The following is a 25,843-nucleotide window of genomic DNA, read 5'->3' as shown; positions in this document are numbered from 1 at the left end:
TTTTTTTGAGACGGAGTCTCGCTCTGTCGCCCAGGCTGGAGTGCAGTGGCGGGATCTCAGCTCACTGCAAGCTCCGCCTCCCGGGTTCACGCCATTCTCCTGCCTCAGCCTCCAGAGTAGCTGGGACTACAGGCGCCCGCCACCTCGCCCGGCTAGTTTTTTTGTATTTTTTAGTAGAGACGGGGTTTCACCGGGTTAGCCAGGATGGTCTCGATCTCCTGACCTTGTGATCCGCCCGTCTCGGCCTCCCAAAGTGCTGGGATTACAGGCTTGAGCCACCGCGCCCGGCCGGATCAGATGCTATTTTAAGTAAGTAGAATAGCCCTTATGGTAAAGCTATTGCCCTAGGCCCATATTCTGCCAGTACGGGGGAGGGCAGAAGTCTGGGGCAGGGTTAGGGGCTTACTTTCACATTCTTCAATAAGGCTGGATTCCCACTCCAGACAGAATTTATTTGTAATTTTGTCAATAATACTTTGCCCCTGGCCAAGCCTCTTGGTTCTTCTGATCTGATAACTTGTTAGGCCTTTAATCAAAGGCTTAACAAGGACAGGATCACTGACAGGCAGAGCTTGATCCTGACTTGTTGATCTGAAGTCTTCTGTGTTCTCCAGGCTGGGAGGGACCTTAATTAGCTCTGAGCTACCCAATCCCTGCCCCCAGTCCTTCCTTTATTACATTGATGGCAGGCCAAAGCCTCCATAAATCAGATTCTATTCTCCTTTTTTGGCCTGGCTATTGACCCTAGATGCTGCCTGGCTGATGGGGCGTAGGTTCAGTGACCGCTCTCTCTGCTCTACATCCGCCGGCTCAGATGATCAGTCCCTCTGGAAATACCCCGGTTTGAGGAGCCCCTTTGGGGCATTTTGTTTTTCCAACTTTTGGGACTAAATCAACACTCCTACCCCATGGGTCCCTTCTCCTGCCTGCTTCATGCCCCTGCCTGTTCCCTCTATCCCCTCAGCACTGTCCCTACTAACTACAGGGAGGAGTTCGGGGGTAAGAAGAATCAGCCTGCTTGGCAAGAGCTGGTTAGAGAACACCCCTGGTAATGGAAGCCTTAGGCTTCTCCCTTTAGCTCAGCTATGCAGATAACCTGGTAGCCCTTCTTCCAGCTGGACTGGGAGGGAAAGAGGGAAGGAAAAATCATCCCTTTCTTTTCTCTTTTTCTTGTTTCTCCCTTTTCTTCCCAGTTTCCCCCTTCTTTCTCCCCCTTCCCCTTCTATTCCAGACTTTGTCATCCTCTTCAGCCTCTCTTTCATACCTTGAAAGCTACCAGCATAGAAGCCCTGCCTCCTGAACTCTCTATCACTATGGAACTATGCTCTCTCCCTGATGGCCCTTCCAAGGCTTCTCTCACCCTTGTAAGAGGCCCTTTCTCTCATCTTTAGGGAGAAAGCAGAGAAGCCTATCTATCAGGGTAGGGGAGAAAGAAGAAAGGTCTGTACTCTCTTTTAGCTGGGAGTGAGCCCAAGGGGGGGATGCACTAGCATATTCCTAAGTTACTTGGTGCCCATGTGTCCCTTCACTGGGCATGGTGGCCATTATCTCCAGGACCCTGATTTGCAGCCTGATCCAAGAGCTGGTTCTTTGTTGTTTATGTGCTTATTGGAAAGTGAAAAAGAGTGAACATTAGCATAAAAAGCATCCATAGTCCCACCATATTTGAGCACCTTCTCTGTCACTCTTTTGTCTGTGAAACTTTTTATGTGGTTAAGATAATGATAGCCACTACCATTTATTGAGTGCCATAACCTGAAACAGGTGCCTTAAAGACCTTATTGTGAAGTCTCAGAAGAACCCTGCAGGATTTTAGAAATTAGGAGTTAAAATGGGGAAGTCAGCTGCTCAAGGTCACAACTAGAAGTGAAAGTCCTGGTTTCAAACTCTAGTGTTTGGTATTCCAGAGCTCAAGGCTAGTACATATAATTCTGTATCCTTTTTCCCCTCTGAACATTTTAATAGGCATTTTTCCTATTTTCTTAAAGTCTTTTTATAAGCATCATTTTTAATAGCTCTATAGTATCCCAGAAACTGGATATATTATCATTTTCCCATTGTTCATTCTTTATGTTTACTTTCATACAGCTATTAATAAAAAGTAAACAATTATGTTTACTTCTCATTCAATTATTAATGGTGAACATGTTTATGTATAAGTCCTTGTCTATGCTGTGAATTATTTCCTGAGGTTGGCTTTCTGAAAAGGCTGGTTCTTAGTACTCTCCCGGACCTTGTCCCAAGCCCCTATCCTACCCTTCCTTGCCTGTGTCTACTCACTAACTGCCTTGCCACTTCCCTTTATAGTGACATTGGCCATAGGTCTCCTTCTATTGGAATTGCCACTAAAACTGACCCGGGCACCTCATCTTCAATTTCCCAGCCTTTTAGGACCCCTGGTGGGAGGTTTCTGGGAGGAGGTGCCCCATCCTCCCAATTGGCATTAGAGGCCCAGGGTGGTCTCCAGCAAGCATTTATTCATGGGCACCTCTTTACCTGCCAGCCCAAAGTGGGCTAGCCCCTCCTGACACTTTCTTCATTCTTCTTGCAGCCCCTAGCCTGCAGAGCAGTGTTCGGCAGCGCCTGACGGAGCCACAGCATGGCCTAGGATCTCAGAGGTTGGTAGAGGGCGAGGCTGGCCACTTCTTGACAAGCCGGGTGTCTCTGCGGCGAATGCGCAGCCTTTCATCTGGACAGTCTTTCAGTTCTGAAGGCTACGGGACGAGCTCTCCATCTGCCTCTGCTGCTGCTTCTTGCTCCTCTTCTACCACCACCATCACCACTACCACCACCACCACCACCACCATCACCACCGTCCATGTCCACCCTGTTTATTACCACCACAGCACTTCCTATTTCCTCCAGACGGAGCCCTACCCTGACACACCCCCTTCTGACAGCACCGCTGTGATGCCTGGGCATTCAGAGAGCTTGGGGTATCAGCTGTCTCTCTTCTCTTTCTTCCCTTCCTTCCCTTTCTGCTGCTTTTACCTTGGTTTCTGCCTGCCAGCTGCTGCTTGATCAACTCTGGGGGTGTGTGCAGTGGGGAATCTTCTTCTTATCCTGTTTGTTCCCAGCTCTGGGATTCCTTTTTAAGGTCAGCCTACTTTCTCCCCTTCTGTGTTTGGGGTTTGCTGACTCTAAAAATGAGTAACGACTTTCTTCCCTCATGACCCTATAGCACTTTTGCCTAAACTATGCACTTTCACATTAGTTCTCACTTGGGCCCTCACTTCCTTCACTCCTTCAACAAGCATTTACTAATGCCTACTCTGTGCCAGGCTCTGCCGGGCATAGGGGTTCACTGGTGATAAGACACAATCCCCGCCATCAAGAACTACAATCTTGTTTGAGAGAGATATATAAATAATTATGGGGAAATTTATTAAGTGCTATGGGGGTGTTGAGGAAGGAGTGACTAACAGTGTGTACCTGGGTGGAATGCTTCACCAAAGAGATGAATTTGTGCTAACATCCTGTGTGAAGGGAAAGGAGAAAGAGTATTCTAGGCAGAGGAAACACTGTGTGCAGAGACATGGAGATTCAAGAGAATACGGTATATTTGTGGTTAGAACACTGGATATGTGTTGGTGGGAAGGAGAAACAGCTGAGGCTAAAATGATGAAGGCTCTGAAAGGAAAGGGTTTTGGCCTTTAGGAGATGGAAAAGGCTTTAGGAGATGGAAAACTACAAAAGGGTTTCTAAGAGAATATGAATCAGTCACATTTGCATTTTAGAAATAACAGTTTAGTGGCTGTGTGAAGGAAGGAAGCGGAAGACTACAGGAATTTGGAACACATTCCAGTAGACCACTAGGGGAGGTAATGAGGCCTTGGGATAAAAAGACATGATGAATTTGGTAACTGGCTACAGTGGTGAAGGAAAGGGAGAATCTAGTATGACACTCAGGTTTATAGCTTGAGTGACTGAATGGGCATAGCATCCTTCATGAAATTAGGGAACCAAGACAGGGGACATAGGTTTTGGGGTTTTGGACAAGAAGAGTTTATAGGTGGGGCAGGAATTAAAATATACATTTTTAGAATAGTAAGTTCAGGTTCTAAAAGGGTAATTCCCTCCAGGTCTGACAGCTAGTTGAGAGCAGAGACAGATTAGAACTTGGCTTTCCATTCCAGAATACTCCGTTGGGTATTTTTGTCTTTTTACAAGGTCTCAAAAAGTATACTGGAAAATAATTGGTGAAAGTTTTTTCTTCCACAGCTTTGTCTGGCAGCTGCAGGGACTTTTCTTGCTAATACCTAAGATGGTAGACTAGGATCAGAGGTAGTAGCCTTGACATTGCCTGGAACAAGCTTAGGAGACACTCAGAAAGTCCTTCCCCTCTGGAAGTACTTCTCATCTCTGAAGTGGTGACCACAGCCCAGTCCTGGCCTCTGGGCGGCAGTCTGTTTACTCTGTTGCTTTTTTTTAGTTCTATCTCACTCTGGATACCCATTTATTCAACTCTGCCCCTTAAACCTCTGGATAGTTATGCTCGAGGGCTGTTCCTTTCTCTTGCACAAAGGGATTGCCCTTACTAGGATTATTACTCAGCAGAGCCACTCATATCCATTCTCATTCTCATTTTCATCCAAAAGCCTAGGAAGGGAGACTGCTCCTTCCAATACAGATGGAGAGGATCAAATTGGGTTGGGGAAACTAGGGGATGCTGTGAATTCCATGCTCCAAGGTTTAAGCTGAGGGCAGTGGGGAGGAAGGGCGGAGAGGTACCTGTATCCACCTGGCCTGTTCACTACTTAATTTTCTTTTGCACCATGCACCAGAGGATCATCTCTAAAGGCAAACAGGCTCTCTAGTAAGGTCAGTAGCTTGGGATGGGAGTCCGAGGCAGCCCAGCCTTTGGGGAGGGACCCCTGGCCTGATTGTTCTCAGTGATTCAGGGAGGGAAGGTGAGCCTGCCTCATGCTGGGCCTTTTCCCTCCTATATCTCCCTGGGCTTCCTCCCAGGTTCTTATCTTGCTTTGGCAGTCTAAACTTTTAGTTGATGAGGGAGGCATAGAAGGACAGGAATCAGGCTGGGTGCAGTGGCTCACGCCTGTAATCCTAGCACTTTGGGAGGCCAAGAGGGGAGGACTGTTTAAGCCCAGGAGTTTCAGACCAGCCTTGGAAACAAAGTGAGACCCTGTCTCTACAAAATAAAAAATTTAGTTGGGCATGGTGGCAGATGCCTGTGGTCCCAGCTACACGGGAGGCTCAGGCAGAAGGATCACTTGAGCCTGGGAGGTCGAGGCTGCAGTGAGCCAAGATCACGCCATTGCACTCCAGCCTGGGCGACAGAGCAAGACCCTGTCAATAAATAAATAAAAAGATGGATAGGAATCAAGACCAAATAGGGGTGTGGTCCAGGAGAAGTGAGGCTGGGAAGGCCCTAACCTCCTGATTTCTCCTCCTTGGTGTTAGAGAGGGTAGGATCCCAGGATCTTCACTTCCTCAGCTTAGAGGACCCCTTTTCTCAGTGTGATTGCTCCCCAAAACTTCCTTGGCACCTTGCTCCTTGGTTTATAATAGTGTTTGGAGAAGGCAACATATGGAGAGGATCATCTTGGGGCTTTGGGAAACAAGGACAGTGTCAGATATATGAAACCAAACAAGAAGCAAGGACAGTGTCAGATATATGAAACCAAATATGAGACTGAATATTTGTAAATACTAGAATATGTGGCTAAAACAATATTTGTAGAATGGAAGCTGAGCTGGACTTGTTCTCTGCTGCCTGCTGAGTCCAGGAAGGTACTGGCCCATGGGGTGGCTACTTAGTTATTTGCTTCCTACTGAGAATTAAGTCTACAATAGCTATGAGTCAACCCCCTGCTTTTGCCTGTTTCAGGGGCCTGGTACCCTCCCTAACTTCTGACCCTCAGCCTCTTTCTTTCTAGGTCCTATGGTGGTCTCCTTTCCCACTCATGACTCTTCCCTTTTGGCTAGCAGATGTTTAAACATTTCCCTTAGCTCTCTTCTCTGCTTTTGCTGAAGTTCTCAGGCCTCTAGGAAGGCAGAAGGAGGATTCAGGATTGGCAGAGAGAGCACCTCCATATCTACCTTTTTGTCTGTAGAGCAGGAGGAGTGGCATCTGGAATTGATTCATGGCTTAGGAACCACCAGCTCCTTAAAGGGTCTCAAGTTCCTAGACTAGCCTGTGTGTGTGCATGTCCAATGTGTGGTGGCATGTCTCCATAACTCAGCCTTGCAAAGAAGCCTCTTGTGACCGGCCCTTACATAGGCCTTTCAGCTTGGCAGGCCTCATCATCTTCATTCCCACAATAATTTCTACATTTCCAAGTGCTTTGCCAGCATATTTGATCCTCCAAACAGTCTTGTAAGATAAATTGAATTGGTATTATCTTCACTGGGCCAAAGTTAAGAACTAGCAAGTTTAGATGACTTGTCCAAGGTCACACAGAAGAGTCCAGAACTCTTCTGAACCATTGCTCTTTAAAGGCCAACATCCTGTCTTTCTATGCCTCCCTACGTTCTCCCTGTCAGCAGAGGTCTGTAAGAGACCCCACCCTTCCTGCCGCACCACAGACTTTGGTTTGAACTCTGCAATACCTATCTATGACCTCCTTTGAATCCTGTGAGATGGTTAGAAGAGGCAGCATCCTGGCCTTTTGGGGTGACTGAAGGATTTTTTGCAAGGCTGTTCTAACCTTCTCATCCCCAGCCTGGGTCAGGTCCACTGACTGCATGTGCCCTGTTCCTTGGGGCCTGACCCAGACTGGATAATATCCTAAGGTGTGACAGGAGTAAGTGGGGGAGGAAGGCATGGAAAATGGTGACCCGGAGCAGTATGTGGGTTCTGTGTTAGCTTAAGATTGAGTCCCAGGAAATCTAGCCAGCTATGAGAAGGCAGAGATTTTATTGAGGAGGATACCTGTGGAATTTAAGCCTATGGTTGCACCAGTTCAGAGCCAGAGCATTCACCAGTTGTGGAGCCCAGGTATTGGAAAACCATTTGCCAGACAGATGATGGCATTTTTTGTTTTTGTTTCTTGTCTCTCTTCTCTCCCCATCACTTTTCCCTTTCTTGTCTTTCTCTCTTGGCCCTTCTTTCTACCTGCTTATCCTTTTGCTTTTCTTCCTCTACAATTCTACTCTCCTTTCCCTGTCTCTTTTCCAATCTATCCTCATTCCCTCCTCCTGCCTCCTCTTTTATCCTATACTTACGGCTGCTCAACTTCTGTCTATTCCTCTTTCCTCTCTCCTTCCCACCTGCCTGTTCATCCTATTTCTCTCTCCTGCCGCTCTATCCCCATTTTCCTACCCTGTCCTTGTCTTCTTGTGTTGTCCCTTTCTCCTCTTCACCTTTCCACCATCACCCCATCCAATATATGTCCCTTTCTTCCTCTCTGCCCCATGTCTTGCAGGGATTTGACCCATTCCGATTCGGAGTCCTCCCTCCACATGAGTGACCGCCAGCGTGTGGCCCCCAAACCTCCTCAGATGAGCCGTGCCGCAGACGAGGCTCTCAATGCCATGACTTCCAATGGCAGCCACCGGCTGATCGAGGGGGTCCACCCAGGGTCTCTGATGGAGAAACTGCCTGACAGCCCTGCCCTGGCCAAGGCATTACTGGCGCTGAACCATGGGCTGGACAAGGCCCACAGCCTAATGGAGCTGAGCCCCTCAGCCCCACCTGGTGGCTCTCCACATTTGGATTCTTCCCGTTCTCACAGCCCCAGTTCCCCAGACCCAGACACGCCATCTCCAGTTGGGGACAGCCGAGCCCTGCAAGCCAGCCGAAACACACGCATTCCCCACCTGGCTGGCAAGAAGGCTGTGGCTGAGGAGGATAATGGCTCTATTGGCGAGGAGACAGACTCCAGCCCAGGCCGGAAGAAGTTTCCCCTCAAAATCTTTAAGAAGCCTCTTAAGAAGTAGGCAGGATGGGGGTGGCAGTAATGGGACAGCTTGTCCTTCCCTGGGTCTTCTGCCTCTCCTTCCCTCCCTCCCTTCAAGATAACTGGCCCCAAGAGTGGGGCATGGGAAGGGCTGGTCCAGGGGTCTGGGCACTGTATATACCTGCACTGTACATCCTTGGGTCCTTCATTATTATTTATTAACTGACCACCATGGCCTGCCTGCCCTGCCTCCCTCCCAACCATGGGCTGCTGTTGTCACTCCCTCTCCACTTCAGTGCATGTCTTAGTTGCTGTTCCCTCAGCTCCCAGCTCCACCTCTGGGGTTCAGCTTCTGTCTCTGCTGTCCCAGTTTTGAGGTTTGGTTTCTTGTTTCTGTCTCTTGCTTTCAGGCTCCTCCCTCCCACCACTCCCCAGCTTCCCCTAGCAGTTACAGGGAAGATAGGAGGAGTAACTTCTGACATGTTTGCCTCAGATCCGTTCCACCCCACTCACAGTGGTTCTGTTTGCTCCAGACTGGGGCCAGGGCCTAATCTTTGGGATTTGTTCTTTGGTATTGTTGTGGGTCAGAAGGAACCTCATCCTAGATCTCACTCAGGCTTCCAGGAGTCCATGGGGGAGTGAAACCAATTCTCAGAGAACAACCCACCAGAGACTTTTAAAGAGAGGCTTGGGGATGGGTTGGAAGAGGCCTCTCTTCATTGGAGCATGAGTGGATGCCAGAACTGTAGGTTATAAGGCAGTCACTTTTTCTCTCTTCTCCCACCCACACCTGCCTCCCTCTTACCCCTGCTCCCCCACACTGCAGGAGGGTTTGTCTCTAAGAGGTGCTGCCCCAAAGCTCCCCAAGCATCAATACTCCTGGGGCTCAGGACAAGTGGCTCCCCTGGCCCGGGGAGCCACAGCCATGATACAGGGCTCTTATGGAGCCCTGGAGTTGTTGGGCAAGGATGCTGTCATATTTTTGAACCAAAAGACAAACAAGTTAAAAGGAAAAAAATCTCCTGAATTTCCCAAGTGCCTATGCTGCATATTCCCCTTGTTAGATCCCATTTTCATGTTACTTTGTAGCCTTGGCCAGAGGCTCAAAAAGGACACAACCAGTTTGGGGGAGGGGTGGCTAAGGAAGATGGTATAGGTGAAGGTGGCTGTGTGACCACTTCCCCCCACCCTTCCCACCCTCTATACAACTCTCTCCCTTACCTGTTTTTGCTATGGCTGTAAAGGTGTTTTCCCTCTGCCCCACTCCCTGCCATGCCTTTATCCTGGGATCCTATTTTGGGCCTAGGGTGGGTGCACCTGGGGCTGGTCTTAGGAGGGTGCTAGGTTGCAGACTGCCTTGTACCCCCTGGACACCCTCAAATGGGGTTTTCTGTGTTATTTCATAAGACTCCAATAAAGCATGTAGGAGATTTTAACCCCTGCTGGCTTTGACTCTCATTGTGTTCTCTGTGCTGTGGCATGACGGGATGAAGAGACTATCTTTCCTTTGCCTAGGGAAAATGAAACTTGAATGCACATACCCAGAAGCTCTGTGGGCAGGGTTACCAGATACATGCAGGGCGACCAGTTAAATCTGAACTTCAGATAAACAGTTTTTAAAGTATAATTTTCTCTCATGGAGTGTCTGGGACACATTTTTATTTGCTAAATTGGGAAACCCTATGTCTGGGTAAACTTGACCCTATCTATCCTATAACTTCATTTATGACTTTTAAAAAACATCTATTTAATTTTTCTTTTTCGTGTTTTTTGAGACGGAGTCTTGCTCTCTTGCCCAGGCTAGAGTGCAATGGTGTGATCTTGGCTCACTGCAACCTCTGCCTCCTGGGTTCAAGCGATTCTCCTGCCTCAGCCTCCTGAGTAGCTGGGATTACAGGTGCGTGCCACCATGCCTGGCTACTTTTTGTATTTTTAGTAGAGACAGGGTTTCACCATGTTGGTTAGGCTGGTCTCGAACTCCTGACCTCGTGATCTGCCTACCTCAGCCTCCCAAAGTGCTGGGATTACAGAAGTGAGGCACCGCGCTGTCCTAATTTTTCTATTTTTTGTAGAGATGGGGGTCTCGCTATGTTGCCCAGGCTTATCTCAACCCCTGGTCTCACATGATACTCCCGCCTTAGCCCCCCAAGATGCTGCGATTACAGGCTCACTTATGACTTTCCATGATTTTTCAAATTACTTCACAGGAAGCTTGGGCAGCTTCTGGAGGGTAGTGAGAAACCAACGAAAAGGCTTTAGGGAAAAGATGCCACAGATGAAATTTCATAAAGATCGCTTTGGGTAGCCCCAATCAGAAGCTTCTACACCAGCCTTGCATATTAGGGTTCTCATCTATTCTTATTCTCCACTTTAAGTCACCAAGTCCATCCTACCTCCACAAGGCAAATACCCTTTCTCTGCTACCATCCACTGAAGAACCCCAGAAGCAAATGTGTACTGACCCTGCCCTGCTTAAAATTCTCTCAGGGATCTGATTTGCGTCAGGATAAAATCCAAACGCCATTGGCCTTGCGCGGTTTTCTTCCAGTTCCTGAGTGCCAGTCTTCTGGCCGATCTGAAAGCCCTGGGGCTCCAAGCTGCCCACGGCTGTGGAGCCTAGGCTTGAGCCCACAGCGGACGGCAGTGTTAGGATTATTACAATAAATGTCAAAGCAAGAAAAACGTTCCGGCCAGTTAGGTTTTGTTATTTCAAAAGCAACAAAATAAGTGAACCGCCTTTCCTCCGGCGGAGACACGCAGGCGACAAGGGCGGCGCCTGACCTAGCAGGCTCTAGGTGTTACGCCAGGGCCCCAAGGCGTCCAAATTCGGCTTGCCCACACAAAACATGGCGGCAGGAGAGCAGCGTTTCCGCCGGGCATGTCCACCTCCAACGGGGCCCATGGGAGAGGCGTAGTCTTCTGTGTCTTGCCCAGACTCAACATGGCGGCTACAAGGCGCCTGAACTAGTCTGCGAAGCCTACCCCAGGCGTGGGCCGCAGCGTCGACTAACGTCATTCGAACCGCGTCGCACCCCTTTGTGCGTCACGGGTGGCGGGCGCGGGAAGGGGATTTGGATTGTTGCGCCTCTGCTCTGGAGAAAGTGCTGTCTGGCTCCAACTCCAGTTTCTGTCCTTGACCAGCGCCTGCAACCTAACCCTTCCTACTCTGTCACCTTCTTGATCCCGCCGGCGCTTTAGAGCCGCAGTCCAGTCTCCGATCCTTCAGAGCCTCATCCACTAGCTGCGATGCATGTGATCAAGCGAGGTGAGGGGGCAACGACGTGGGCGAGAAGGGAGGTGAGGGGACGCGGGCTGCCGCCGCCGGAGCTGATGCCCAACCCGCCCGCCCGCCCGCCTCCGCTGCTTCCCGCCTTTCCCGCCTTTCCCGCCGCGGCCTTCCGCCCTGTCAGCTCGCTCGGCCTTCTGTCTTCAGTCAGCCTGCCCCGAACCTCCTTCGGGCCTTCAGGCTGCGCCCCCTCGGCTTTGTCATCCTGCCGCCTTTCAAAAGGATAACGCCCTGTATCGAGTAGTGACTGCCGAGCACTTTCCAGGCACGATTTTATTCGTCTCTACAAGCCTCCGAGAGAGAGATTATTAGCTCCACTTTACAGATGAGGAAACTGAAGCTCAGAGCGAGGTTTCGGCGACTGACCCAAAGTCACCCATAGCTGACAACACAGTTTGATTTGGAAAACCGTGGGGTTGGTGAGCTGTCTTAGGCACCGGGTGGGGGGGGCAGCTGGGAAAGAAGGAGGGGGACTCTTTACCCTACATAGCCACTTGTCAGTTTACTGATCTCTTTTGTGGGGTGAGGATAGGAGTGTGGAGTGAGGATAGGAGTGTGGGGTGGAAAAAACAGATCCCAGACAGACAGCATCCTGGAGTTCCTTTCCCTTCATGGCAAGAGATACTGAGTCAGAGAAGGTTGGTTGAGACATCTTCTGACAAGATGGGGACTGGGAAGAGTCGGGAACTTGTATTCTTTCTCAACAGTTCCTTTTCATTAGACTTGCCGAGTCCCTGCTTTGTGCCCAGTCCTTTGCTTGGCTTTGTGAGATTATAAGAGGAGACAGTCCCTGCCTTGGGAATAGGCTTAATCGGGTTGGAAAAACAAGAGCAACATACTTTTAACAGCCACATGAGATATGTATGAACAAGTTTTGAGTTGAACCTACTTGCCTTTGTTAAAGCAATACAATTATTTCAAAATTGTAGGCACTTGGTAAATACTGGTTGATCGACTGGTTGTTTCTGTTTTGTCCTCTAGGCTGTGAACATATCAAAGATGGAGATTTGTTTGAGACAGAGTTTTGCTCTGTCACCCAGGATGGAGTGCAGTGGTGTAATCATAGCTCACTGTAACCTTGAAGTCCTGGGCTCAAGTGATGCTCTTGCCTCAGCCTCTCAAGTAGCTAGGACTATAGGCATGCACCACCATGGGTGGCTAATTTTTTAAAATTTCTGGTAGTGAAGGAGTCTTGCTGTGTTTCCCAGGCTGGCTTTGAACTGCTGGCCTCAAGCCATCCTCCCTTCCTTGGCTTCCCAAAGTGCTGGGAATACAAGCAAGATGGAGACTTTTCTGCTCACATTTAGCACAGGACCTGACGTGAATAGATTCTTAAAGAATGAAAGAAAATAATTGTATCAAAATGTAGGACATGATGAGTGCTGCGAATAAGCAGGTAGTTGATTTGGTTTAACTACAGCCAATGTCCAGATTGGTTTAACTACAGACAAGAGTTGGAAGGGTGGACAGTGGTGGCCCTTCTTGTTTTTGGTATCTTGAGAACATCATTCTCTGAATTTTCCTAGCTCCCATTTTAGCTGACCAAAGAGCAAAATCTTTTATTGATCCATTCCTAAGAGTGAGAGCTAAGCATCTATTTTTGTATTTTTATTTTTTTACATTATTATTTATTAGTTTTTTTTTAGAGACGAGGTCTCGCTATGCTGCCCAGGCTGGTCTTGAACTCCTGGGCTCAAGCAATCCTCCCACTTCAGCCTCCCAAAGTGCTTGGATTACAGTGCTGGGAGCCACCGCACCTGGCTTGAGCATCTATTTTTTAAATCATTAGATATGGGAGAGATGTTTAGGATGGTTTATGATAAGTTAGTAACAAAGATAAATTGAAAATGTATGGACTTAGATGACCAGAATGGATAAAATTCAACTCTGTGTTGAATTTTTAACATTTTGAGTCTACTTCTAAATACTGTTTAAAAAGTGCTACTTTGGCCGGGAGTGGTGGCTCACACCTGTAATCCCAGCACTTCGGGAGGCCAAGGCCGGTGGATCATTTGAGGTGTGGAGTTTGAGACTAGCCTGGCCAACATGGTGGAACCGTCTCTACTAAAAATACAAAAGTTAGCTGGAGGGTAGTGGTTTGCGCCTGTAATCCCAGCTATTCAGGAGGCCGAGGCAGGAGAATTGCTTGAGCCTGGGAGGCAGAGGTTGCTGAAATTGTGCCATTGCACTCCAGTCTGGGCGACAGAGTGACACCCTGTCTCCAAAAAAAAAAAGTGCTAGCTACAACTAACTAAAAAGCAGAGCTTATTTTGTTTCTCATTCCTTCATAGAGCATAATTTGATCCAGATGGTTCATGCTGTAGATTCTGCCGTTGTAGCATTCAGCAACACTTGTTAATGTACAACATGTACTTAGATTTCTTTCTTTATTTTTTTTATATTTCTATGTTTCTATATTTTATTTTTATGTTTTTTTAATATGCATAGGGTTTTTGGTTTTCTGGACTTTTTTTGTCTCCTCTTATTTTTGGCATGTCAGTGAAATATCAGACTAACTCCTATAGTTTTTGTTAATTTTTTCTTTTTTTTTTTTTGAGATGGGGTCTTGCTCTGTCACCCAGGCTGGAGTGCAGTGGCATGATCTCAACTCAACTGCAGTCTCTGCCTCCTGGGTTCAAGAGATTCTCCTGCCTCAGCCTCCTCAGTAGCTGGGACTACAGATGTGCACCACCATGCCCAGCTAGGGTTTGTTATTTTTAATATAATTATTCAGAAGGGCAACTGGAAGTTGACTTTCAAGTACCTACTGAATGTGCTAATGTCTTGCTAAACACTGTGAGGGCAGTAATGGAGAAGGCAGCTCTGTCTTTAAAGAACTTAAAATTGTTAGGGATTTAGGAACAATCCATATGAAAATTGTTAGAAGAGAATAGTAGATGAGTTTTTTTCATCTGCTATCTTGAGCTGTTTTTCCTAATGGGAGAATATCATTCCTCAAGGAGATTATGGTTAAAAAAATAAACACTGAGAACCATTGCAGTAAATGACAAAGTAGCTGACTGAGTTGTAAACTGTTTTGGAATTTAGTGTAGTATTTTCAAAACTTTGGATTGTAACTCGCAGTAAAAAACAAAATGTTTTACAGACATACGTGTATATATGTGGATACACATAAAATGATACAAAAGTTTACGAAATAATGTCTTCGAAAGCATCCATTTGCACTCTAATCTTTCTTTTATTCCAGATTATTTCCCTATCCCTCCCTTCCTCCCCCCTTCTTTCCTCCTTCCTTCCTTCCTTCCTTCCTTCCTTCCTTCCTTCCTATTCCATTCACAGCCTGCTATATTATTTTACAACTCTGTGTGTGGATACTGTGCTGTGTACTGGGATTCCTGTGATGAGTAGGCAGACATGGTTCCAGCTTCCAAAGATCCTACAATCAATTGAGAAAGATAGACAAATAAAGAAGTAATATGATAAGATATGATAAATACTCTGAGAGGTAAAGTATAGGCAGTAGAGGCCATTCATTCAGTTATTCATAAAGCATTTATTCAGCATCTCTTTGTGCTAGGAGCTGTTGTAGGCATTAGAGATTCTGCAGTGAACAAAGCTAAATTACATTTCTCATTGAGTTTACAACTTGGTGTGGGTGGGAGTGGTAAGTGTATATAAGAAATAAGTAAACATAATAATCAGTTAATTTCAGATACTGATTAATGAGATGATAGTAAAACAGGATCATGTGATAAAGATGAATGAGAAAATAACCTTGGATTAGGTAGCCAGGAAAGGCTTCTCTGAGAAGCCAACATTTGAGCTGAACCCTAAATAGTACTAAGAGCTAGTTATGTGAGATCTGTGGCCTAAACATTCTCGGCAGAGGAAATTACAAAGTTTGTATCTTGTGGAAAAGGCACGCATCCTTGGTCTTACAGGATTAGGGACATCTTCCTGAAGAGAGAAAAATGAAAGACAGTTTATAGTCAAGAGGAAATCACACTAGTATGCTAGAGGATTTTTTGTTTTATTTTTTATTTTTTGAGATGGAGTCTCGCTCTGTCGCCCAGGCTGGAGTGCAGTGGTGTGATCTCAGCTTACTGCCACCTCTGCTTCCCGGGTTCAGGCAATTCTCCTGCCTCAGTCTCCCGAGTAGCTGGGATTACAGGCACCTGCCAGCATACCCAGCTCATTGTGTTTTTTTTGTATTTTTAGTAGAGATGGGGTTTCACCATGTTGGCTAGACTGGTCTCGAACTCCTGACCTCAGGTGATCCGCCTGCCTCAGGAGTTAGATGTATGGAAATGTGGAAGAGGAACTTTTAGGCAGAGTACGGTATAAGCAATGATGTGGATATGGGAATGGGAAGCCTTCTTGGGACTTACATTTCACAGGGAACAGTAGAAGAGATCTGAGGCCAAACTAAGAAAGACTTTGCTTGAGAGAAGAGGATAATGTAGGCAGTGAGAAGCAGGGATTACTGATGTGATAAAATCGACATCTGGCTTGAAAAACTAACCAAGTGGAATGACAGAATAGAGAACCGCGTGTCATTGGACCTTTAGATCTTTAGTCTGCCTACTATTCTCACGTGTGAGTTAAGATTAATTACCAATGCACTTTTTTTTTTTTGTCAGTTTCCTGATTGACTTCAGAACTTCTGGCAGTTGCAGAATTTTCTTTTTGCTAAGTTGCTTTCCCCCGCCACTCCATGTATAATTGCAGAACACTAATGTTGCTTTGTGGTTACCTGCCTGCTTAGTTTTCCAATTGCCAGAGCACGGAGGTTTCAGTCCCAGTGCCAGCCAGTTAATTTACCCTGTTCCAGAGTTAAATGCTGCAAATGTGAGCCTAATCAGAAAATTATCACAATGGTGATCAGAAAGAGAAGGGCTAATACATCAGTGTAGAAGAAAAAGCAACTTGTTCTAGTGATAATGGTTTAATAGTGATGTCTTATTGTTCATTTATTCTTCATCAAATGTTTGAGAACTTGCCTTGTTCTAGGCACTAAATTTGAGAATACAGATGTGAATGAGAGGGCCAAATGTAAATATATTTAACATGTTTCTTATTGGTTACCAATACTCATTTTTGAGTAACCATTGGATACTCATTTTGGAGTATCCCTTATCCAAAATGCTTGGGCCCAGAAGTGTTTCAGATTTTGGATTTGTTTCAGATTTTGGAATATTCGCATTATACTTACCAGTTGGGCATCCCTAATCAGAAAATCCAAAATCTGAAATGGGCCAAGGAACATTTTCTTTGAACATTGTGTTGGCATTGAAAAAGTTTTGGATTTTGGAGTGTTTTGGATTTTGGAATTTTGGATTAAGGATACTCAGCCTATAGTTACAATGGATTGTGGGTGCACAAAGGAGACAAAAACTAAATCAGTGTGAGACACTAATATTTATTGAGTGCCTATTGTGTATCACATACTGTGATTTTTTTCCCCATAGGAGCAGCTTTATTTTATAATGAGGTATCATAGTTGTAACTATGCCAAAGTTGTTACAACAAAAGCACTTTTTACCTTATCTCATTTTATTGTCACAGTAAACTGGTGAGGCAAGTAGAATAGATATAATAATTAACCCCTTTCTACAAATGAAGATCTGTGAAATGACTGATTATGTTTTGTGGCTTGCCTAGGGTTAAGGCTGTTTGGTGGTTTGATATATTCACTATTCCTGGTAAGAATAAATAAAGGTCGGATGAGCTACTATTTGAGGTTAAACTAAGAGTAGTAAGACTTTTGTCTAGAAGGACAAAGATATAATCTAAGTCCAAAATCATGAAAAATATTAGGTAAAATATATAGTATGTCAGATGGGATAAGCGCTATGGAGAAAAAGCACAGAAGGGGAAGGGAGATAAGAAGAGCAAGGGCCCTATTTGGGGCATTGCAATTTAAAATGGAATCATCAGGGAAAGCCTCATTGAGAAGGTGATGACATTGAGCAAAAGACCTAAAGGAGATCTATAGCAAGAAGGCCAGGTTGTCAAGGTAGAATAGGAAGGAAGGTGGGAGAGTTGGAGGTGAAATTGGGAGGTGGGTGCACAGGACCGGTTGTATAGGATTCTGTGGATTTTTTGTTTTTTGTTTTTTGTTTTTTTTTTGAGACGGAGTCTTGCTCTGTTGCCCGGGCTGGAGTGCAGTGGCCGGATCTCCGCTCACTGCAAGCTCCGCCTCCCGTGTTTACGCCATTCTCCTGCCTCAGCCTCCCGAGTAGCTGGGACTACAGGCGCCTGCCACCTCGCCCGGCTAGTTTTTTTGTATTTTTTGTAGAGACGGGGTTTCACCGGGTTAGCCAGGATGGTCTCGATCTCCTGACCTCGTGATCCGCCCGTCTCGGCCTCCCAAAGTGCTGGGATTACAGGCTTGAGCCACCACGCCCGGCCGATTTTTTGTTTTTTGTTTTTTGTTTTTGAGATGGAGTTTCACTCTTCTTGTCCAGGCTGGAATGCAGTGGCGTGATCTCAGCTCACTGCAACCTCCGCCTTCCGGATTCAAGCAATTCTCATGCCTCAGCCTCCTGAGTAGTTGGGATTACAGGCTCCTGCCACCACGCCTGGCTAATTTTTTGTATTTTTAGTAGAGACGGGGTTTCACCATATTGGTCAGGCTGATCTAGAACTCCTCCTGACCTCAGGTGATCCACCCGCCTTGGCCTCCCAAAGTGCTGGGCTTACAGGTGTGAGCCACCACGCCTGGCCTGTGGATTGTTTTTTAACAATTTTGACTTTTTTTCTGGAGATAAGAAGCCACTATTAGGAGTTTTGAGGGAGGTAATGATATGATTCTGAGTTTAACTTTTAAAGGGTAATTTTGGCTGCAGTGTGGGATGGGGGGGAATTTAGGAAGTTATCTGTAAATATCTGTATGTATAGAATTCATACTCTTTGAAGGTGACATCAGAGAAGACAATCTCGTCATGAATCTTTTGAGGGGGCCTGAATCTTATCTGTGAAATAGCATTTCATGTTGGTCAATTTACATGTTAATTACATTTGATTCTTTGACATTGTAGTCTTAATAATTGCTAACAGAATTTAATAATGGCTAACATGATTTGATTCTTTAGATGGCCGCCAAGAGCGAGTCATGTTTGACAAAATTACATCTCGAATCCAGAAGCTTTGTTATGGACTCAATATGGATTTTGTTGATCCTGTAAGTAAATATGGTTTTTATCTTGGGTTCCTTGTTTCATGTGTTTCTTTCCGTTTGTCTCTTATTCCTGGACCTTCACTCACCTGATATACTTTGGTATTCTGGCTATGCCCTTTGATATAAAATTTGAATTCATTGCTTAAAACATTTTTTTTCCTTAATTTTGGTTCTGTCCTGTGAGTTCTCACTTTTCAGAGAACTATGAATGTGAGTAAAGAGGAAAATTTGATATTAACATTTAATATCAGATATTTCCTTGAGTAAATTGTTTTATTCATTAGTGGAAAAGCCTAGGCCAGGCGCGGTGGCTCACGCCTGTAATCCCAGCACTTTGAGAGGCTGAGGTGGGCGGATCACCTGAGGTCAGGAGTTCAAGAACAGCCTGGCCAACATGATGAAACCCTGTCTCTACTAAAAATACAAAAATTAGCTGGGCCTGGTGGTGGGCGCTTGTAATCCCAGCTACTTGGGAGGCTGAGGCAGGAGAATCACTTGAACCTGGGAGGCAGAAGTTGCAGTGAGCCGAGATCGTGCCACTGCACTCCAGCCTGGGCGACAGAGCGAAACTCCCTCTCAAAAAAAAAAAAAAAAAGGGAAGCCTAAAGTTTGTTTTGGAATTGTGGTTATTTAGGTAGGAACTGGTTTAAAATTTGCTTTTTGTTATTTATGTAAAAAGATTTAAGTAATATGGCCGGGCGCGGTGGCTCAAGCCTGTAATCCCAGCACTTTGGGAGGCCGAGACGGGCGGATCACGAGGTCAGGAGATCGAGACCATCCTGGCTAACACAGTGAAACCCCGTCTCTACTAAAAAATACAAAAAACTAGCCGGGCCAGGTGGTGGGCGCCTGTAGTCCCAGCTACTCGGGAGGCTGAGGCAGGAGAATGGCGTAAACCCGGGAGGCGGAGCTTACAGTGAGCTGAGATCCGGCCACTGCACTCCAGCCTGGGCGACAGAGTAAGACTCCGTCTCAAAAAAAAAAAAAAAAAAAAAAAAAGATTTAAGTAATATAAAGTAGATTTCATGGACAATATTTAAGTCAAGAACAAACTATTCATAAACGAGTTGCTCTGCTTTTTTCCTTATCCTTTATAACTTCTATATTCTAGACTCTCATCAGTTATCTGGACTGTTTTCTGTGGTCTCTGCAGTGTCCTGGACTTCCTCTAATCTTGCCCTCTTCAAACTCGTCTTCCACCTGACTTCTAAAATGATCTTCCTTAAATGAGAATCTCTAAGAACTCTTTTCTTCAAATCCACCCATATTTCCATCTCCTTATTTAGGTATCTTATCTGTACTGCTGTAAAACCTGTGCTCATCTCATAGCTTTAATCATATAACATGGAAATTAATTATAGGTCTTTATCCTACCCTAGAATTCAGGATGGGCTGTGTATCTTATTGTTGTGATATCCTCAGTGCTTGACATATATCTATTTAGCCACTTGACCAAAGTAAGTTTGGTCAAGAGAAAATGATTTTATGCATCTTGAAAATATGTTTATTGTAAATTCTCTTTTACATTGAGGACTTAAGACAATAATTAGAACAGTAGAATGTTAGAGTTGGAATGAACCTTGAGAGCCCATCCCATTTCATCTTTGTTTTATAGGTAAGAAAGTTCCAAAGAGAGAGGGAGGTGACTTAAGTTAGTGGGAGTATAGGGAGAAGCATCTAGGTCTCTTCACTCCCACATGTTCTATTGCCTCATGCAGTAGTACATTTTAGAGCGCAGGAGTGTTGCAGCATCCTCAAACTTCCTAAGGTAGATTCTGTTGAAAAACTGTCGGTGCACGTCTGTAATCCCAGCACTTTGGGAGACCAAGGTAGGCAGATTGCTTGGGCTCAGGAGTTTGAGACCAGCCTGGGCAACGTGGTGAAACTGCCCAGGTGCAGTGGCACAATCTTGGCCCACTGCAGCCTCCGCCCCTGGGGTTCAAATGATTCTTGTGCCTCAGCCTCCCTCCGCTGGGATTACAGGCATGTGCCACCACGCCTGGCTATTTTTTTTGTATTTTTAGTAGAGACAGGATTTTGCCATGTTGGCCAAGCATGAACTCCTGGCCTCAAGTGATCTGCCCAGCTTGGCCTCCCAAAGTGCTGGGATTACAGGTATGAGCCACACCGTGCCTTCCCTCAACCCTGTTTCTACAAAAACAAAACAAAACAAAACAAAAACAAAAAAAAACAAAAATTAGCTGGGCATGGTGGCGCATGCCTGTAGTCCCAGCTACTTGGTGGTGGGAGGATTGCTTGAGTCCTGGAGGTTGAGGTTTCTGTGAGCTGAGACTGTGCCACTGTACTCTAGCATAGGCCACAGAATGAGACCCTGTCTCAAAAAGAAAAAAAGAAAAACTGTGTATGCTGTTAGATCTGGCACAGCACAGTTAGCACACAGATGGTATTTTATTCTGAGTTCTAATTGTTTGCCATATTACTCTAGAAACTATTTAGAAGACTTCACTGCTCTTATACTGAACACACCTTATCTACTGGATCTGGGAAGAAAGTGATCGGGAGCAACTTGGGTTTAGCTATATTATAATTAGAATAGATTGCAGACTGTTAAAATAGTTACACATGTATGTGTCTTTTTTTTGAGGGGGGTATGCATTGTTCAGCTGGGAAATACATTTATTTTCTGTTGGATTAAGTGGTTTCTTAAAGATTCAATAAACACACTCACAACTTAGAATTTGTTTTTCTTAAAAATGTATGCTAATACCTTGTGCATTACGTGTCTTAAAAATGAACTTACAATGTGGCGTTGAAAACAGTGAAATACAGTGAAGTTTAATGGGGTTGGGGCCAGAAGACTTGTATGATGATATAACCTTGGGCAAGTCCCAATAACCTGAGCCTCAGGTTCTTAATGTAAAATAGGTATAGTAATAATCATCTCACAAAGTGATTATGAAATGTCAGAGATTATCAAAGTTGATAATTTTTGATCAACTTTGGTTGAGAATCATTTGAACCCCAGGGGTGGAGGTTGCACTTTGTAATTTGTGAAGTGCTAAAGAAAGAGTAGTCATTAAATTATCATGACTCAGCCCCAAACCTAATTTATACTTCTTTCTCCTTTAATTGGCATGATTAAAGTTTGATTCATTTGCTTTTCTGTACTTATCCTTATATGGAATTTGGGAAAAGTAAGTATGAAACTGGAGCCCTGATCACTTAGGGAGGATCTGAATGAAAAATGGGGAAACACTCATATAGAATCATTAGTCTGTTGGGAGAATTTGAATGAAAATAGGGAAATATAGAATCATTAGTATGTTTTCAGCTATTTCCCTGTGAGACTAATTGATTTAAAGGCTATATTTAGGTTTTTTTTAATAACACCTTCATTTTATATGTAGTATACATTTTCTGTAGTTCTGCTGGGTTGTGCATTCTCATTACTAAGTTTCCCACTGCCCACCATTCCGAAAGATAATTTTTCAGATAAGTAAATTGTCTTGTTCTTTGTTTCAGACAGGGTCTCACTGTGTTGCCCAGGCTGGAGTACAGTGCCATGATCATAGATAGCTCAGTGCAGCCTTGACTTCCCCAGTACAAGCATTCCTCCCACCTCAGCTTACCCTGTAGCTGCAACCACAGGCACTTACCACCTTGACTGGCTAATTTTTTAATTTTTAGTAGGGATAGGGTCTCATTATATTGCTCAGGTTTGTCCCAAACTCCTGCGCTCAAGTGAGCCTCCTACCTCGGCCTTCCAAAGTGTTGGGATTACAGGTGTGAGCCACTGTGCCCAACCTGTCGTTTATATTGTGATGTGAATTTGATTGTTTTCTTTTTTTCTTTCCTTTTTTTTTTTTTTGAGACAGGGTCTCACTCTGTCGCCCAGGCTGGAGTGCAGTGGCATAATCACAGCTCCTTGCAGCCTCAGCTTCCTGAGTAGCTGGGATCACAGGTGTGTACCACCACACCCAGCTAATTTTTTTATTATTTGTGGAGATGGTGGCGGTGGGGGGGGTCTTCCTAGCTTGCCCAGGCTGGTCTCGAACTCCTGTACTTAAGCCATTCTCCCACATGGGCTTCCCAAAGTGCTCTGTGATTATGGGTGTGAGCCACAACGCCTGGCTTTTTTTTTTTTTTTTTTTTTTTTTTAAAATAGGGTCATGAACTGCTAAGGTTAAGTGATCCCCTCACCTCAACTGCTGAGTAGCTAGGACTATAGGTATGTACTACCACACCTGGCCATGATGGTTTTCTTAATTACTCTTTTAAGGAAGCTATTGTTTCTTGGGAAAGCTCAAGTAATTCTTGGTTTTATTTTTGTAGGCTCAGATCACCATGAAAGTAATCCAAGGCTTGTACAGTGGGGTCACCACAGTGGAACTAGATACTTTGGCTGCTGAAACAGCTGCAACCTTGACTACTAAGCACCCTGACTATGCTATCCTGGCAGCCAGGATTGCTGTCTCTAACTTACACAAAGAAACAAAGAAAGTGTTCAGTGGTAAGTCTTGGGTGAAAAAGTAAAAATTCAGTATTCTCAGAAAAGTAATAAGGGTAGTAGAAATCTTGACTGTTTAAAGAAGCAAATATGGCTAGGTGGGGTGGCTTACACCTCAAATTCCCAGCAATTTGGGAAGTCAAGGCAGGCAAATTGCTTGAGTCCAGGAGTTTGAGAACAGCTTGGGCAATGTGGCGAAACCCCATCTCTGCGTTTTAAGAAAAATCTAAAATTATAAAATAGACCGGGTGCAGTGGCTCACACCTGTAATCCCAGTGCTTTGGGAAGCCAAGCAGGTTGATCGCTTAGGTCAGGAGTTTGAGACCAGCCTGGCCAACATGGTGAAACCCCATCTCTACTAAAAATACAAAAAATTAGCTGGGCATGGTGGCGGGGGCCTATAATCTCGGCTACTCGGGAGGCTGAGGCAGGAGAATTGCTTGAACCTGGGAGGCGGAGATTGCAGTGAGCCGAGCCTATGTCACTGCACTCCGGCCTGGGCGACAGAGTGAGACTCTGTCTCATAAATAAATAAATAAATAAATAAATGGCAAATATGTAAATTAGTGGGAAAGAGTGGACTACAGTTTCCTATTTCTCCATGCTGCCTATCTGCTGTATAAAAGAGTTGATGTATCTTTGTTCTTTAAGTTTTTTATTCTCTCTCTTTTTAAATTTTTTTATTTTTTTTGAGATAAAGTTTTGCTCTTATCACCCAGGCTGGAGTGCAATGGTATGATTCGGCTCACTGAAACCTCCGCCTCCCGGGTTCAAGCGATTCTCCTGCCTCAGCCTCCCGAGTAGCTTGGGATTACAGGCAGTTGCCACCACGCCCAGCTAATTTTTGTATTTTTAGTAGAGATGGGGTTTCACCATGTTGCCCAGGCTGGTCTCAAACTCCTGACCTGAGGTGATCTGCCCTCCTTGGTCTCCCGACGTGCTGGGTTTACAGGCGTGAGTCACCGCACCTGGCCTCTCTCTCTTTTTTTTAAAGCCCATTGTTAGGCACTTGGTGGTGATATGGTTGGAAAAATGAATAATATTTATTGACAAGTTTTGGGTTAAACAAAATGTTATAGTTGCTCCTTTCTCACTAGATGCGAACTCTTCATTTCATCACTACCATTTTACAGCTCAGGGAATGTGGGAAAGGGAAGGTTAAATAATTTGTTCAATATATAAGAAGCCAGCTGGTAGACTGAGATTAAAAAATCTTTATTGTTTCCTATCGGGAGCCAAAAAGGAAAAAAAAGTTTTTAAAAATTTTATGCCAGGCATGGTGGGCCTAATCCCAGCACTTTGGGAGGCCAAGGCAGGAGGATTACTTGAGCCCAGGAGTTCAAGACTAGCCAGGGTAACATAGTGAGACCCTTTCTCTCCAAAATTAAAAACGTTAACAAGGTATAGTAGTGTGTGCCTGTCATTCCAGCTACTCAGGAGGCTGAGGTGGGTGGCTAGCTTCCCAAAGAGCTGGGATTACAGATGTGAGCCACTGTCCAGCCTTAGGAATCTGTTTTATTTATTTATTTATATTTTATTTTTATTTTTATTTTTATATTTTTGAGACAGAGTCTCACTCTGTCACCCAGGCTGGAGTGCAGTGGTGCAATCTCGGCTCACTGCAAGCCCCACCTCCCGGGTTCATGCCATTCTCCTGCCTCAGCCTCCCGAGTAGCTGGGACTACAGGCACGTGCCACCATGCCCGGCTAATTTTTTGTATTTTTAGTAGAGACGAGGTTTCACCGTGTTAGCCAGGATGGTCTCTATCGCCTGACCTCGTGACTCGCCTGCCTCAGCCTCCCAAAGTGCTAGGATTACAGGTGTGAGCCATGGTGCCCGGCCCAGGAATCTTATTTTAAACTACAAGAGCTTATAATCACTTTAACTCTAGAAGATTGTTTCCTTAAATGAGGCATTACATATTTCTTCAACATGTATGTGTTTATTGAGCACTTTACATGCTAGATATTGAGGTGGGTTGAGATGAAAAAAAGGGTTGAGAACTACTGTTTTCAACTGTTACCTAAAGATTGAATTAGCTGTGAAGTGGTCTTGATATATTTTCTTTTTTTGTTGTATTTTTTTAGATGTGATGGAAGACCTCTATAACTACATAAATCCACATAATGGCAAACACTCTCCTATGGTGGCCAAGTCAACATTGGATATTGTTTTGGCTAATAAAGATGTATGTATAACACTTTTCTGGTGGAAATTTTTTGATAGTCTTTTTTAATATTGCACACATTTTAGAAAATTTAAACACTACAAAAGATACAGGTAAATACAATTCTGTTTTTTCCTGCCCTGATTCCTGATTTTCCTCTTTAGAAACAACTTTATCATTTTAAAATGTATTTTTCCGGAGCTATTTTGTACATACATGTGTGTGCATACATGTGTGTACATATATATTTTTATTTTCGGTGGTACTGTACTGTGCATACTATTTTCATTGATACTTTTTTCACTTGTAAGTATATCTTGTTTGTTCTCTATCAGCCTTTATGAATTTACTCATTTTTTTATAATAGTTGTATAATGTTCCATTTTATAGATATATTGTCATTGTATGTATGTGTAAGATTCCTTTGGTGATCAATATTTGGTTTTCATCTTTTCACTGCAGTGAATATTCTTGTATGGTAGGTGTTTTGCCCATAGATGAATATATCTGTAAGATAAATCCCTTCAGTTGAATTGCTGAGCCAATGTGTATGTGAATTCAAAATTTTGATAGGCATTGCCAAACTGACTCCCAAAAAGGTTGCTCAGGTAAAATTTTACAAGCTCATGCTCAGCAGCTTAAAAATTATCCACTTGTGTTTGAACTGCTTTCTTAACTAGATGCCAGAGGACAGAAGGGAAAAGATGTAGCCTAACCAGCCCTTTTACACACAGGATTTATTTACCATGTATATCTGGACAGGTTAGAGACCAGTTTTAACTTTGGGTAATAGAATGATTAGGCTGGGTGAGGGGGCTCACGCCTGTAATCCCAGCACTTTGGGAGGCCAAGGTGGGTGGATCACAAAGTCAGGAGATCGAGACCATCCTGGCTAACTGGGTGAAACCCCGTCTCTACTAA

The 25,843-nt window shown here is 44.7% G+C and overlaps 2 protein-coding genes across 6 annotated transcripts in view; both read left to right on the top strand.

The window, feature by feature from the left end:
• STIM1 (stromal interaction molecule 1) overlaps window positions 1–9,300 on the top strand; it is a 226,913-nt gene extending 217,613 nt beyond the window's left edge. The window contains exons 11-13 of one of the 3 annotated variants that reach the window (XM_025356488.1): window positions 2,552–2,618; window positions 4,785–4,821; window positions 7,386–9,300. In XM_025356488.1, coding sequence (XP_025212273.1) covers window positions 2,552–2,618; window positions 4,785–4,821; window positions 7,386–7,430 — 149 coding nt within the window. In that variant the 3' untranslated portion in view covers window positions 7,431–9,300. Of the gene's footprint in view, window positions 1–2,551; window positions 2,937–4,784; window positions 4,822–7,385 lie in introns of all 3 variants that reach the window. The other 2 variants (XM_025356487.1, XM_025356486.1) reach the window with 2 other exon arrangements.
• A 919-nt stretch (window positions 9,301–10,219) lies between these two features.
• RRM1 (ribonucleotide reductase catalytic subunit M1) overlaps window positions 10,220–25,843 on the top strand; it is a 46,326-nt gene continuing 30,702 nt past the window's right edge. The window contains exons 1-4 of one of the 3 annotated variants that reach the window (XM_025358554.1): window positions 10,220–11,124; window positions 18,201–18,289; window positions 22,580–22,757; window positions 24,843–24,943. In XM_025358554.1, coding sequence (XP_025214339.1) covers window positions 11,106–11,124; window positions 18,201–18,289; window positions 22,580–22,757; window positions 24,843–24,943 — 387 coding nt within the window. In that variant the 5' untranslated portion in view covers window positions 10,220–11,105. The remainder of the gene's footprint in view (window positions 11,125–18,200; window positions 18,290–22,579; window positions 22,758–24,842; window positions 24,944–25,843) is intronic. The other 2 variants (XM_025358556.1, XM_025358555.1) reach the window with 2 other exon arrangements.

Source organism: Theropithecus gelada, chromosome 14, assembly GCF_003255815.1.
Source record: "Theropithecus gelada isolate Dixy chromosome 14, Tgel_1.0, whole genome shotgun sequence".
In the NCBI taxonomy this organism is placed as follows: Eukaryota; Metazoa; Chordata; class Mammalia; order Primates; family Cercopithecidae; genus Theropithecus; species Theropithecus gelada.
The sequence above is the reverse complement of the archived record's forward strand: the minus strand, read 5'-3'. Positions and strand labels throughout refer to the sequence as shown.